The sequence below is a fragment of the Microcaecilia unicolor genome, chromosome 6, assembly GCF_901765095.1.
Source record: "Microcaecilia unicolor chromosome 6, aMicUni1.1, whole genome shotgun sequence".
Taxonomy (NCBI): Eukaryota; Metazoa; Chordata; class Amphibia; order Gymnophiona; family Siphonopidae; genus Microcaecilia; species Microcaecilia unicolor.
This window is the reverse complement of record NC_044036.1, coordinates 327664782-327679190: the sequence shown is the minus strand read 5'-3', so window position 1 is coordinate 327679190 and position 14409 is coordinate 327664782. Positions and strand designations below refer to the sequence as shown.

Genomic DNA, 14409 nt, shown 5'->3' with positions numbered 1-14409 from the left:
ATGAACGACTCAGGAAGCTTCTGCTAGAGACGTCGGGACTCGGGAGGGGAGGAGCGCTTCCAGTGACGGACGGGCGGAGGTTAGGTAAATTTAAAATAAAAATGATCCTTGGGGGAAGAAGAGGGAGGGCGGACAGGCAGGCAGGCAGTTGGACGTGGGAGGGCAAGGGAGAGAAGACCATCTGGACATGGATGGCAGAGCTCAGGGAGAGAGGGGAATTGCTGGATAGGGATGAATGGAGGGGACAGAGGAGCAGGGATGGGAGGGCAGGGCTCAGGGAAAGAGGGGAATTGCTGGGTAGGGATGAATGGAGGGGGCAGGGGACAGATGGGCATGGATGGATATGGATTGCAGGGCAGGGCTCAGGGAGAGAGGGGAATTGCTGAATAGGGATGAATGGAGGGGCAGGGGACAGATGGGCATGGATGGATATGGATTGCAGGGCTCAGGGAGAGAGGGGAATTGCTGGATAGGGATGAATGGAGGGGGCAGGGGACAGATGGGCATGGATGGATATGGATTGCAGGGCAGGGCTCAGGGAGAGAGGGGAATTGCTAGATAGGGATGAATGGAGGGGGCAGGGGACAGAGGAGCATGGATGGGAGGGCAGGGCTCAGGGAAAGAGGGAAATTGCTGGGTAGGGATGAATGGAGGGGGCAAGGGACAGATGGGCATGGATGGATATGGATTGCAGGGCAGGGCTCAGGGAGAGAGGGGAATTGCTGAATAGGGATGAATGGAGGGGGCAGGGGACAGATGGGCATGGATGGATATGGATTGCAGGGCTCAGGGAGAGAGGGGAATTGCTGAATAGGGATGAATGGAGGGGGCAGGGGACAGATGGGCATGGATGGATATGGATTGCAGGGCAGGGCTCAGGGAGAGAGGGGAATTGCTGAATAGGGATGAATGGAGGGGGCAGGGGACAGATGGGTATGGATGGATATGGATTGCAGGGCTCAGGGAGAGAGGGGAATTGCTGGATAGGGATGAATGGAGGGGGCAGGGGACAGAGGAGCATGGATGGGAGGGCAGGGCTCAGGGAAAGAGGGAAATTGCTGGGTAGGGATGAATGGAGGGGGCAGGGGACAGATGGGCATGGATGGATATGGATTGCAGGGCAGGGCTCAGGGAGAGAGGGGAATTGCTAGATAGGGATGAATGGAGGGGGCAGGGGACAGAGGAGCATGGATGGGAGGGCAGGGCTCAGGGAAAGAGGGAAATTGCTGGGTAGGGATGAATGGAGGGGGCAGGGGACAGATGGGCATGGATGGATATGGATTGCAGGGCAGGGCTCAGGGAGAGAGGGGAATTGCTGAATAGGGATGAATGGAGGGGGCAGGGGACAGATGGGCATGGATGGATATGGATTGCAGGACTCAGGGAGAGAGGGGAATTGCTGAATAGGGATGAATAGAGGGGGCAGGGGACAGATGGGCATGGATGGATATGGATTGCAGGGCAGGGCTCAGGGAGAGAGGGGAATTGCTGAATAGGGATAAATGGAGGGGGCAGGGGACAGATGGGCATGGATGGATATGGATTGCAGGGCTCAGGGAGAGAGGGGAATTGCTGGATAGGGATGAATGGAGGGGGCAGGGGACAGATGGGCATGGATGGATATGGATTGCAGGGCAGGGCTCAGGGAGAGAGGGGAATTGCTGGATAGGAATGAATAGAGGGGACAGATGGGCATGGATGGATATGGATGCGAGGGCAGGACTCAGGGAGAGAGGAGAAATTGCTGGACATAGAGGGGAGGGAAGAGAGATGAAGGAGATGAAGAGAGGAGAAAAACATGGATGAAGAAAATAGGCAGAAGCTGAGGACCAGAAATGAAGAAGAAAGGAGGAAAGAAAAGGAAGCCCTGTAAATGGAGTTAAGAGGACATATAGCAGCGGAATCGGATACTGGGCCAGCATGATCATAAAAACAGTCACCAGACAACAAAGAGAGAAAAAAAATCATTTTATTTTCATTATAGTGTTTGGAATATGTTCACTTTGAGAATCAGATGCTCAACATTAAAAGTTTATATTTATTTACTTATTTATGGCATTTTATCGCACATTAAACATGAATTAGATTGGAACCTGGGATCATTTAATTTTTTTTTCCTGGAGGAATGCATTGCTCTCCCCCCGGCTATAGCCAGCTTTGCAATTTGGGGGGGGGGGGGGTGCAGAGGGGGACCGGGGAGAGAGCCTGTTGTTAAACATTTACCAGCACACCACTGGTTAAACTATAAAATATTTACATATGTTCAAGCATAGGAACTAGATGAGTGGAGAAATGCAGCAGCCGTCAGTTGATAAATCTGAGCAGGTTTCCTTAAATTGACACGTTCAGACTGGAGCTGGATAAGTATACCGAAGGCCTGAAAAATAAGATGGATCATGAGGTAAAATCAGATGCTATTGTTAAGGAGAAAGATATTTAATTTAAGGAAAATCTTGCAAGGTCCCTGATCCACTGAAACCTCTCTGCCCAGTAACACATTTTACAACTGAACCATTCCATTCAGATCCATGTAAAGCATCAGTGTTGCATGTGCCAGTTGATATAGTAAGCAGAAATGAACAGACAGGCAGAATGCCAGGGAGATTTGGGGTTAAGAGAGGTTGAATAAATTCTGGAGCCCCAGTTTAATCCTGGTCTGCTTAACTGCTGACATGCTAATTGTGTCCAGCCCCTCTGTGTTCTCGTTTACTAGCAGAATCTTTAGTATCTTTTTGCTTTGAGTAAAATATGCCGTATTTTAGTGAATGACAGTGCAGTTTGCCTGCTTCTTTGGGAAGGAGGGGAAAAGATTAGGAGGTCATATTGGCAGTGGGGGAGGGGGCTAATTCATTAGCAACTACAACATTTGCCTACACCCAAATTAGAGAACGGGGAAAGGGAAATGGGACTTATTACACTGCCTTTCTGTGTTTTTTGTGACTACATTCAAAGCAGTTTACATAGTATATACAGGTACTTATTTGTACCTGGGGCAATGGAGGGTTAAGTGACTTGCCCCGAGTCACAGGGAGTTGTGGTGGGAATTGAACCCAGTTTCCCAGAATCAAAGTCCGCTGCACTAACCGCTAGGCTACTCCTCCAGGGAAATGGGACTTTATATACCGCCTTTCTGTTGGGTTTACATAGTATATACAGGTACCTGGGGCAATGGGAGGGTTAAGTGACTTGCCCAGAGTCACAAGGAGCTGCAGTGGGAATCAAACCCAGTTCCCCAGGATCAAAGTCCGCTGCACTAACCACTAGGCTGCTACTCCTACTTCACCTACTGCGCCCGTGGTGAATAACATAACATCTTCCCACTTATTTGTTTAGCGCAAGGACAGTATCAAAGAGATGTTTACAGGGCAAATATCTGCCTGAACTAAGCCGAGTGGGATGGGACAGTTTTAGAACATGTAGAAATATTCTGATTTCTGTTTTTAATTTGTCACAGATGTGTAATCTGGAGTCCTGTATTAAACCCTACCTACACAGTTGGTTTGAAGATTGTGTGTTACCAATACAGAGGACAGTCCAGCTCTTTCAGGAGCAACTTGCCTTTTTACTGCATGCTGTAAGTTGAAAGAGAAATATTTGTCTTGAAACCAGTAAGAATTTTGCGTGTATTTAACATCTGAGGATTATTTTTTTTTTAATAGTTTTGCACTTTGTTTTATAGTTGGTATGTGCTCATGAATACTGATTTGAATATCTAAACTGCAACAGGAAACACACTATGTTTTGCCAATTTGTCGTTGATAACTGGAAATAGATGTTTTTATTTTGTCTCTTCCACAAACAAAGGTCTGGGTGCTTCTACCGCAGAATTTTGTGGGGTTTAAAATTGTCTCCTGTGTTCTTACTTGTATTAATTATCCTTTGGTTACAAAAATAACTGGCATGCTCTGCTGTAAAGTGATATCTGATTTTAGCAACAGAAGTAATTTTTTTTTTTTTTTTGTTAAAGGCTTTGAGCTACACTCCCGTTGAAGTTAAAGAATCTGATGACAGAACGAAGAAAGACATTGATCGGTAAATAACATTTGTGAAGGAAAAAAAATATACCGTCGGGAAAGCAAACCTGCATGCTTATAAGTAAATGTGCATTAGAAATGGTCTGGCCAGTAAATGGGTTTTGTGTTTTTTTTTTTTTTTTTTACATTAGGTTTCTGAGTGCTGCTAGTTTACAAGGCCTTGTACAGGAAGGCACCATGACATTGCTCTGTATGGCCATGACAGAGGAACAGCACAGATCCGTCATTATAAACTGCAGTGGACCGGTTCCTCAGTTCTATAATGCAGGTGAAAGTTCCTAGCTGTAAGCTTCTTAACCCATCTTCCTTCTCATATTAATAAGGATTATCCTAAATGTTCAGGTTTGTATCTCGGGAACAGACAAAAAAGGTGACCCCCTGCTGTTCATCATTCAGTTGTTGCAGTTACTACATATGGTAGTATGGACAAAGTTTTGACGCTTGACCAAAATTTCAATCTGCTTAGAGCACGTAGGTTGTTGTGGCTCCACATAAATTGAATAAAAATCTTAGTTTCATTTAGAAAGAGGGTATTTTTGTTTGTTTGTTTTCGTTCAATAGTTTACAATAGAATGCCAGTTGCCACTGTCATTTGTTTTAAACCAGCACTGAGGACCTCCAGCCTTCAATGGGCCCCATACCAGTCAGGTCTTCAGTTTATCCTTAATATGCATAAGGGATTGTATGCAGCCCCTCTTTACCTCTCAACCCTCATCTCCCCTTACGTTCCTACCCGTAACCTCCGCTCTCAAGACAAATCCCTCCTTTCAGTACCCTTCTCCACCACCGCCAACTCCAGGCTCCGCCCTTTCTGCCTCGCCTCACCCCATGCGTGGAACAAACTCCCCGAGCCCATACGTCAGGTCCCCTCCCTGCCCATCTTCAAATCTCTGCTTAAAGCCCACCTCTTCAATGTCGCCTTCGGCACCTAACCTCTACACCTCTACCCAGGAAATCTAGACTGCCCAACTTGACATTTCGTTCTTTAGATTGTAAGCTCATTTGAGCAGGGACCGACCTTCTTTGTTTATTTTGTACAGCGCTGCGTAACCCTAGTAGCGCTCTAGAAATGTTAAGTAGTAGTAGTATGTGAATCTTTTTCATGTATAAAGGATAGCCTGAAAAGCCCATCAGATGTTATGGCCTCAGTGACTGCAGCCGCCTCACCCCTGTAAACAGTAGTTTTACAAAGGCATTTATTGCCTGGTAACTTTTTACAATTTCTTTTATAGGACGAAACAAGTAGTTTTACAAAGGCATTTACTGCCTAGTAACTTTTTTTTTGTTCTTTGTAACAATTTCTTTTATAGGACGAAACAAGTTCTGTGAAGATTGGATGCAAGCATTTTTAAATTGTGCCGACAGTGGAAATCCTTTTCTTTTTCGACAAAAATTAGAAAGCTTTAAGTTGAAGGTAACTTTTAGCTATAATTCGTAAGCAGGTTAAAGAAACCTGTGGAGAATAGTGCTTAAGCTCTGTAATTCACTATTCACGTTAGTTTGACAATATGGATCAATTTTAAAAAGCTTCACAGTAGCACAGAAATTTATTTGAAAAATAACTATTATTATAACTAAATCTGTGGTGTGTTTTTAACAGTTGTGCCATTTTTATCATTTTAGAAGATTATCTGTTTGAGTCACATTGAGGTGTATTTTCAAAGCACTTAGACTTACAAAATTCCATAGTAACCTATGGAACTTTGTAAGTCTAAGTGCTTTGAAAATGAGCCCCATTGTGTACTTTACAAATAATGTAGAACTTAACCCATTAGTGCCTAATGTTCCCATATTTGGGAACAATATGGGAACATTGGGTACTAATGGGTTAAGGCAATGCTACTGTAAATTGTATATTACATTTGCACCTGTCTAACTATGAATGGAATCTTACACAAGGAAGAACACATTTTAGTTGTGTTCCCTATTTATGGTGAAGAGGAAAGAATTTTAGATATAGCTTACTCCATTTCAGTAGTAGCTCAAGATAAGTTATATTTGAATACAGTTGGTATTTCCCTGTTTCCAGGGAGCTTACTGTAAATTGGTACCTGAGGCAATGGAGGATTAAGGGGGTCGCTAAGCTGCGGTAGCGTTTTTAGCTTGAGGTAGAATCAGCTGCCGGTAAATGCAGAGACGCCCATTATATTCCTATGGGCGTCTCGGTGTTTACTGCCAGCCGATTTCTACCACTGTAAATATATCCCTTGGAAGTATTTAAATGATCTCTATTGTCTCCTGGATCCTGCCTTTCCTCTAGTGTATAGGCAGATCTATGTCTACAATATCAAGATCATGAATTTTGTTCTTCTAACAGAGATCCATTCAGTTTTGAGCTGTGTCTGGTCTGGGTTTTTTTTTTTTTTTAATTATTATTATTTACTCTGCCTGTTGGTAAAGAAGCAGTTTTAGTTCAAATATACCCAGCTGTTTGTTTTTTCTTTCCAGGCTACACAAGACATGAACAACCTAAAGCGTTTTATCCGTCAGGCAGAAATGAGTCATTATGCCTTATTTAAATGTTACGTGTTCCTGAAGAACTGTGGCAATGGAGATGTACTGCTAAAGATTGTGAAAGTTGAATATGCAGAAATGCCGGAGGCCAACAACGTAGTCAAGGTCCTGGAGGAGTTCATGTATGAAGAAGCATCCCTACCTCCAAGTTCCTAGACCTTGTATTTCTTGTCGTGTCCTAGAGCTGTTGGTTTATTTCTTACAGTATTTTCACTGTATTTATATTGTACATGGTATCTGAAATTGAACATTTCAGAATTCTGACATAGTGGGATTCTACGTATTTACTTGCACTTCCTTATTGAATGTGAAAACTGAAGAAGGATGGGAAGTTCCTAGGGGCTGCCTGTCTTGCTGTAACCTTTCTAAAGTAAATCATAAATCCTTCATCATTTTAGTAATGAGATCTTGAGATAGTAATTAAGGATTAAAACATTTGTACATTGCTGCAAGATATTTTACAGAAGCAGAGTTGGCATTCTCCCTAAGTTGCATGGGGGACTGCTAATAACCTTTTTCCATCTAGGCAGGCTCCCATCACTTCCTTTGGTTAAATTTGAATGGTACCCTTTTACTGTACCCCTCACCCACCCCATTTTGCTTAGAACTATCCTATCTAAAATTCCGTACTGCCCTAAAGACTTTTTTTTTTTAACCACCGTGTTCAATGGATTATTAATTGGAGGAGACGTGACACTGAGAATACATTGAGCCAATCTCCTTTTCTGTCCTTAACCTTTACCTTACTCTATCCTATTTGTTTTATAGCATCCTTTTTTATTTTTTTAAAACACCATCCTGGAAGGCCAGGCCAAATATATTCCGCGTATTAAAAAAGGAGGACGGAAGACCAAACGACAGCCGGCGTGGTTAAAAAGTGAGGTGAAGGAAGCTATTAAAGCTAAAAGAAAATCCTTCAGAAAATGGAAGAAGGAACCGACTAAAAATAATAAGAAATGGCATAAGGAATGTCAAGTCAAATGCAAAGCGCTGATAAGGAAGGCTAAGAGGGACTTCGTACAAAAGATTACGTTGGAGGCAAAAACACATAGTAAATTATTTTTTAGGTATACTAAAAGCAGGAAGCCGGCAAAAGAATCGGTTGGACTGCTAGATGACCGAGGAGTAAAAGGGGCGATCAGGGAAGACAAAGCCATAGCGGAGAGATTAAATAAATTCTTTGCTTCGGTCTTCACTGAGGTAGATTTGGGTGGGATACCAGTGCCGGAAATGGTATTCAAAGCTGACGAGTCGGAGAAACAATGAATTTTCTGTAAACCTGGAGGATGTAATGGGGCAGTTCTACAAACTGAAGAGTAGCAAATCTCCTGGACCAGATGGTATTCATCCCAGAGTACTGATAGAACTGAAAAATGAGCTTGCAGATCTATTGTTTGAAATATGTAATTTTATCCTTTAAAATCGAGCGTGGTACCGGAAGATTGGAGGGTGGCCAATGTAACGCCGATTTTTAAAAAAGGTTCCAGAGGAGATCCGGGAAATTATAGACCGGTGAGTCTGACGTCGGTGCCGGGCAAAATGGTAGAGACTATTATTAAGAACAAAATTACAGAGCATATTCAAAAGCATGCATTAGTGAAACAAAGTCAACATGGATTTAGTGAAGGGAAATCTTGCCTTACCAATCTACTACATTTCTTTGAAGGGGTGAACAAACGTGGATAAAGGTGAGCCGGTTGATATTGTGCATCTGGATTTTCAGAAGGCGTTTGACAGAGTACTTCATGAAAGACTCCAGAGGAAATTGGAGAGTCATGGGTTAGGAGGTAGTGTTCTATTGTGGATTAAAAACTGATTAAAAGATAGAAAACAGAGAGTAGGGTTAAATGGTCAGTATTCTCAATGGAGAAGGGTAGTTAGTGGGGTTCCCCAGGGGTCTGTGCTGGGACCGCTACTTTTTAACATATTTATAAATGACCTAGAGATGGGGAGTAACTAGTGAGATAATTAAATTTGCTGATGACACAAAGTTATTCAAAGTCGTTAAATCACGGGAGGATTGTAAAAAATTATAAGAGGACCTTATGAGACTGGGCATCTAAATGGCAGATGACGTTTAATGTGAGCAAGTGCAAAGTGATGCATGTGGGAAAGAGGAACCCGAATTATAGCTACATCATGCAAGGTTCCACGTTAGGAGTCACGGACCAAGAAAGGGATCTAGGTGTCGTCGTCGATGATACGTTGAAACCTTCTCAGTGTGCCGCTGCGGCTAAGAAAGCAAATAGAATGTTAGGTATTATTAGGAAAGGAATGGAAAACAAAAATGATGATGTTATAATGCCTTTGTATCGCTCCATGGTACAACTGCACCTCGAATATTGTGTTCAATTCTGGTCGCCGCATCTCAAAAAAGATATAGCGGAATTAGAAAAGGTGCAGAGAAGGGCGACGAAAATGATAAAGGGGATGGGACGACTTCCCTATGAGGAAAGACTAAAGCGGCTAGGGCTCTTCAGCTTGGAGAAGAGGCGGCTGAGGGGGAGATATGATAGTCTATAAAATAATGAGTGGAGTTCAATGGGTAGATGTGAAGCGTCTGTTCACACTTTCCAAAAATACTAGGACTAGGGGGCATGCGATGAAGCTACGGAGAAAACCTTTCTTCACTCAACGTGTAATTAAACTCTGGAATTCATTGCCAGAGAATGTGGTAAAGGCGGGTAGCTTAGCGGAGATTTAAAAAGGTTTGGACGGCTTCCTAAAGGAAAAGTCCATAGACCGTTATTAAAAGGACTTGGGGAAAATCCACTATTTCTGGGATAAGCAGTATAAAATGTTTTGTACTTTTTTGGGATCTTGCCAGGTATTTGTGACCTGGATTGGCCACTGTTGGAAACAGGATGCTGGGCTTGATGGGCCTTTGGTCTTTCCCAGTATGGCAATAGCGCTATAGCAATGATAAGTAGTAGTAGTAGCACTTATGTATATGTAAAAAGGCCAAAAAAGCTGCTTCTGTTATTCTAATCAGATATGGGTAAGGGTAATGGGATTTCTGTGGGTACACCCAAAGTGGTTTACATTTATTATATGCAGGTACTTTCTCTGGTCCTAGGGCTCACAATCTTAAGTTTTTTTTACCTGGGGCAGTGGAGGGTTAAGTGACTTGCCCAGGATCTCACAAGGAGCTTCTCTGAGAATCAAACCCAGTTCCCCAGACCCTCAACCCACTGCACTAAACAGTTAGGCTACTCCTGTACTCCTGGTGTGGAAATCAAGGTGATCATCGCTAGACCACTGAATTAGCATTAAGATTTAAAAGATCAACAATAGAGCTGCTTTACTGGCTCAACTAAAGGTACATCAAGCCCAGTTTCTTGTTTCCAACAGTGACCAATCCAGGAGACAGATACTTGGCAAAATGCCAAAAAGTAGCAAGATTCCATGCTGGTTACCCCAGGGCTAGGCTGTCTCTTTCCCAAATCTGCCTTACTGAAGGTCTATGAACTTGTACACTTTTTATTTTTGTTAAACCCGCTACACCAGCTGCTTTTACCACATCCTCCAGCAACAAATTTCAGAGCTTAATGATACATTGGGTGGAATAATATTTTCTCTAATTTGTTTTAAATGTACAATTTAACTTCAAAGTGTGTCCCCTATTTGTTGTACTGATTTCATGTCCACCTGTTCACTCGCTCATTTTATACACCTCTATCATATCTGCTTTCAGTCTTCTCTTCTCCAGCCTGAAGAACCTTTTTAACCTTTCCCCATAGGGGAATCATTCCATTTCTTATAATTTTGGTTGCTCCTTTGTGTACCTTTTCTAATAATGCTGGTTTTTTTTTTTAATGTACTAATCCAAATTGGACACTGCTCCAAGGTGCAATCCTACCGTGAAACAATACGGAGGCATTATAATATTCTCTGTTTTATTCTTCGTTTATTTTCTAATAATTCTTATTTTTTTTTGTCTGCTGCTGCATATTAAGCAGAAGATGTCAACATATTTTCCATGATGACAACTAGATCCTTTCCCTGGGTGGTGACTCCTAATATGGAATTCAGCATTGTGTAGTTATAGTTTGGGCTTTCCTTGTGTACAACTCTCCATATGAAATTTCATCTGCCATCTGGATGCTCAGTCCCCCAGTCTTGCAAGGTCTTCCTGCTTTTTTCTTTTTTTCTTACAATCTGCTTGTGAATTATTAACTTTGAATCAGTTCGTCCTCTGCAATTTGATCACCTCACTTTTTCCTATTTCCACATCATTTATATAAATATGTTAAAAGTACAGATCTGTGGGACACCTCTTTCTCCATTGACAGTGTATCCCTTCTCTATTTTCAATCTTTTAACCAGTCCACAATAGGACATTGCTTCCTTTTATGTGCTTATTTAATTTCCTCATGAGGGACTTTATTAAACACCTTCTGAAAATTGATATACTATATTGAAACTGACTCACCTTTATTCAAACATTTTATTCATGGCTTCTGAACAAAATGTAACTACACACTAGTTTGTTTTTATTTTATTTATTTATAACAGTATTTATAACCCACGATTTTCGAAAATGAATTGGCTCAACGTGGCTTACAAAAGTTACAGAGAAAACATTTTTCTAAGAACAGACGTATTATGTCGGGGAGAGTAGTTGTACAAAAAACAGAAGAAACCTCCTGACGCATTATATTTTTTTGATTTGTATAGACTCCTGACGCAGGCCAGTATGGTCGAAACACAGCTGTGTCGAGTCCCTTTCTCCCTGCTATCGTTTGGCTAATAAAGTTTACTTTTTAATTTTTATATCCAAAGTGTCGTCTTTTTGATGTAATTTTGAATCTTTATGTATTTATATTTTTAAATACATATTTTATGATTATTTTTAAATTTTGATGTTTTTTATATAATTTTGTTTTTCAGTTTTTATTTTTGTTTTTGTTAGTCATCTTCGCTGTTTTGTTTCCTGGGGAGAGTAGTTGTTCATTGAGAGCTGGACTGGAACTCTTTTCTTTTAGCTCAGTTGTTAGTTACTGTAGTTTGGGAAACATATTTTGAAGCGGTAAGTTTTTTGAGATGTTTGCGAAAGATTGGGTAGTGGTTCATGTTTCTCAAGTGTCTGGGAAGGGAGTTCCACCATTTAGTGCTTATGTAAGAGAAACCAGTTGAGTGGACTGATTTGTATACAAGAATCTTATTTTTTAAGACTTCAAGTATTTGTATGCAGACATTTCAAAATATTTTTGGTTGGTATTTGCAACCTGCTTAGCAGTTGATAAGGGATAATTTGAAAATTTTCATCTTGTCAGCTCTTTACTTAAAGGTACTTGGGCTACTTTTGCCTTTATTTCATCCTCTCTATTTCGCTTTTGTTAGTGTCCTTCAAGGATACCTCACTCCAAACCACATGCTTCTGAGAGACTGTTGCCCATGATCTAGTTTGAATACTGCCTTCTCACCTTTATTTGAAATATTTATTGACGTTTCAAAATTACCAATTAATAATAAGCAATGTATATAAACAGTGTATGAAAGCAAATAACATAGAATCCAATCATATAAAGTAACTCCTCAATGCCAGTACCTGAGAGAATACAGAACGACAGCTTAATGATTTCCTCCTTCCCTCTCTTCCCTTCCTCAACCTTCTCACCCGGATAGGCGCATGCCCTTTCGCCTTTTAGAAGGTTAGTGCCAGTAGCCTGGTTCCACTTTGGTTAAGGTAGAGTCCATCATTTTGGTAAAAGCTCCCCCTTTCCCCAGAAAATGAGCTTATTTCCTAACCTAAAGCTGTCTTCCCTGCACCGTTACCTCATCTATGCATTGAAACTCTGGAGCTACTTTTTTCTCTGGGATTCTGTGTGTAGAAGAGAGGTCAGGCCTGGGAATGTTATCCTGGAGGTTTTGGACTTGTTTTTTTTGGAAGCCACATTTAGGATTTTAGGTAGAATTTCCTTCTGCACCTTCCTATGTCTTCGGTACCCCCATGTATCATGACAGACAGTACTGTCTAAAATCCTATTTAAATGACTCATGAGCTCTGCCACCTTTTCACCCATCAGCCACCTACATCCCTAATGATCTTTTGCACATGAGCCGTCAGCCTTTGACTTCAGGGTGCCCTCTGGTGTTTCAGACTTGGATTTAGCTCACACCTTTTCATTAGTACCTCAAGGGTGAGGTACGTTCAGGTACAGTAGGTAATTCCCTGTCCCCAAAGGGCTCACAATCTTGTCTGGACTTAAGGCAATGGAGGGTTAAGCTATTTGTTAAAAATCAAATGTCCGTGGGATTCAAACCATGACTTCCTGGGTTTTAGCCTGCTGCTGTATCCATTAGTCTACGCCTCCACTCCAGTCTATGTTAGAGAACAGTGAACCTCTAGCCCCATGTCCTATCTTACTACAGTATTGGCAATGAATAATTCCAACATCTGAAGAACCCTAATGACTGGACACATGAATATAAAAGGTCTTTAATGGACCCTTTTACTAAGCCACTTAGGTGGCTATGCACTCCCAACGCATGTCAGTTTTGAGTTACTGCCCGGCTACTGTGTGGCCCTTGTGGTAATTTCATTTTTGACGCGTGTCCGCTACCTGCGCCGGAAAATACTTTTATTTTCTGGTGTGCGGGTGGTAATTGGCATTTACCACCCAGTTACTGTGTGAGACCTTACCGCTGGGTCAATGGCTGGCAGTAAGGTCTCGGACCCAAAGTGGACGCGCCTCAATTTAAATAGTTCTGCGCACGCTCAAAACACGCGTCTACACTGCTGCAGGTCATTTTTCAGCGCACTTTAATAAAAGGGCTCTTGAAACTGTAGCCTACAACAAATGTGTAGCAGGAAGCATCCAGGTAGCAAACACTTGAGTACAGACAGGGAAGGAGAATTTGATAGAGATGTGTATCGAAATTTCATTGGGGGTGGCAGGAGGCAAGATTTTCATCATAAACAGCAGTAGGACCAGCTCAAAACCTGTGCATGTTAGCACAAGGTAAAATACATTTTGTTTACCTAACGTATCTATGTAGTTGTAATCTAGGGCAGTGATGGCAAACCTATGGCAGAGCCCTCTCTGTTGGCACACGCGGCGTTGCCTCAGCCAGAGTCGTACTGCCGCTATGAACTGCTGGCGCGATCGCGCTAGCAGTTCAAAGTTGTGTCGGAGTGGAGGAGAGACCCACAGGAAGTTCGTTCACCCACTGGAAGTTCGTTCCCTCCTCCCTTCGAATTCCAGGCCCCCTCCCTCCGAATTTTAAAAGTCATCTATTTTACCTCATCGGGGTTAGGGCGGCAGCATGCAGGCTTGGCTCGGTGCTTAGTTCAGTTTTCCCTTCTCTCTCTCAGCTCTGGTCCCGCCCTTGCGGAAACAGGAAATGAGGGCGGGACCAGAGCTGAGAGAGAAGGGGAAACTGAACTAAGCACTGAGCCGAGCTGGCATGCTTTTTACCCCTGCTGCCGCCCTAACCCCGACGAGGTAAGATGGATGACTTTTAAAATTTGGAGGGAGGGGGCCTGGAACTCGAAGGGAGGGAGGGGGGACCCTGGAACTGGGAGGGAGGTTAAATTGCCCTGTTGGCACTTTGCAATAAATAATTAGATTTTGGGTTGCTGTTTGGGCACTCGGACTCTGAAAGGTTCGCCATCACTGATCTAGGGCATTGCTGGGAGAGAAATGCCAGTATTCTCTTATATAAATAAGACTGCAGCACATAAAATGTTTGTTAATGTGGTGTATCCATTAAAATGGCCTGTGCAACCCACATCTTTTCATCAAAACCGGTTTCCTAAGACCATGTGCTGGGTACATCTGTGATATGCCAGTTGTTTGAATTTGTACTATAGTCTTTTTGCTTATTTAATTTGATGACATGAGAGCACACAAATGTA

At 42.4% G+C, this 14409-nt stretch overlaps 1 protein-coding gene across 3 annotated transcripts in view; it reads left to right on the top strand.

The window, feature by feature from the left end:
• The window catches only part of LOC115472267 (protein Njmu-R1-like), a 39116-nt gene extending 31754 nt beyond the window's left edge, over positions 1-7362 (top strand). For all 3 annotated transcript variants that reach the window (XM_030206481.1, XM_030206482.1, XM_030206480.1), the window contains 6 exons: positions 2344-2401; positions 3455-3574; positions 3968-4032; positions 4166-4302; positions 5345-5448; positions 6483-7362. In XM_030206481.1, the coding sequence (XP_030062341.1) occupies positions 2344-2401; positions 3455-3574; positions 3968-4032; positions 4166-4302; positions 5345-5448; positions 6483-6704 (706 nt within the window). In that variant the 3' untranslated portion in view covers positions 6705-7362. The remainder of the gene's footprint in view (positions 1-2343; positions 2402-3454; positions 3575-3967; positions 4033-4165; positions 4303-5344; positions 5449-6482) is intronic.
• Positions 7363-14409: the final 7047 nt, after the last annotated feature.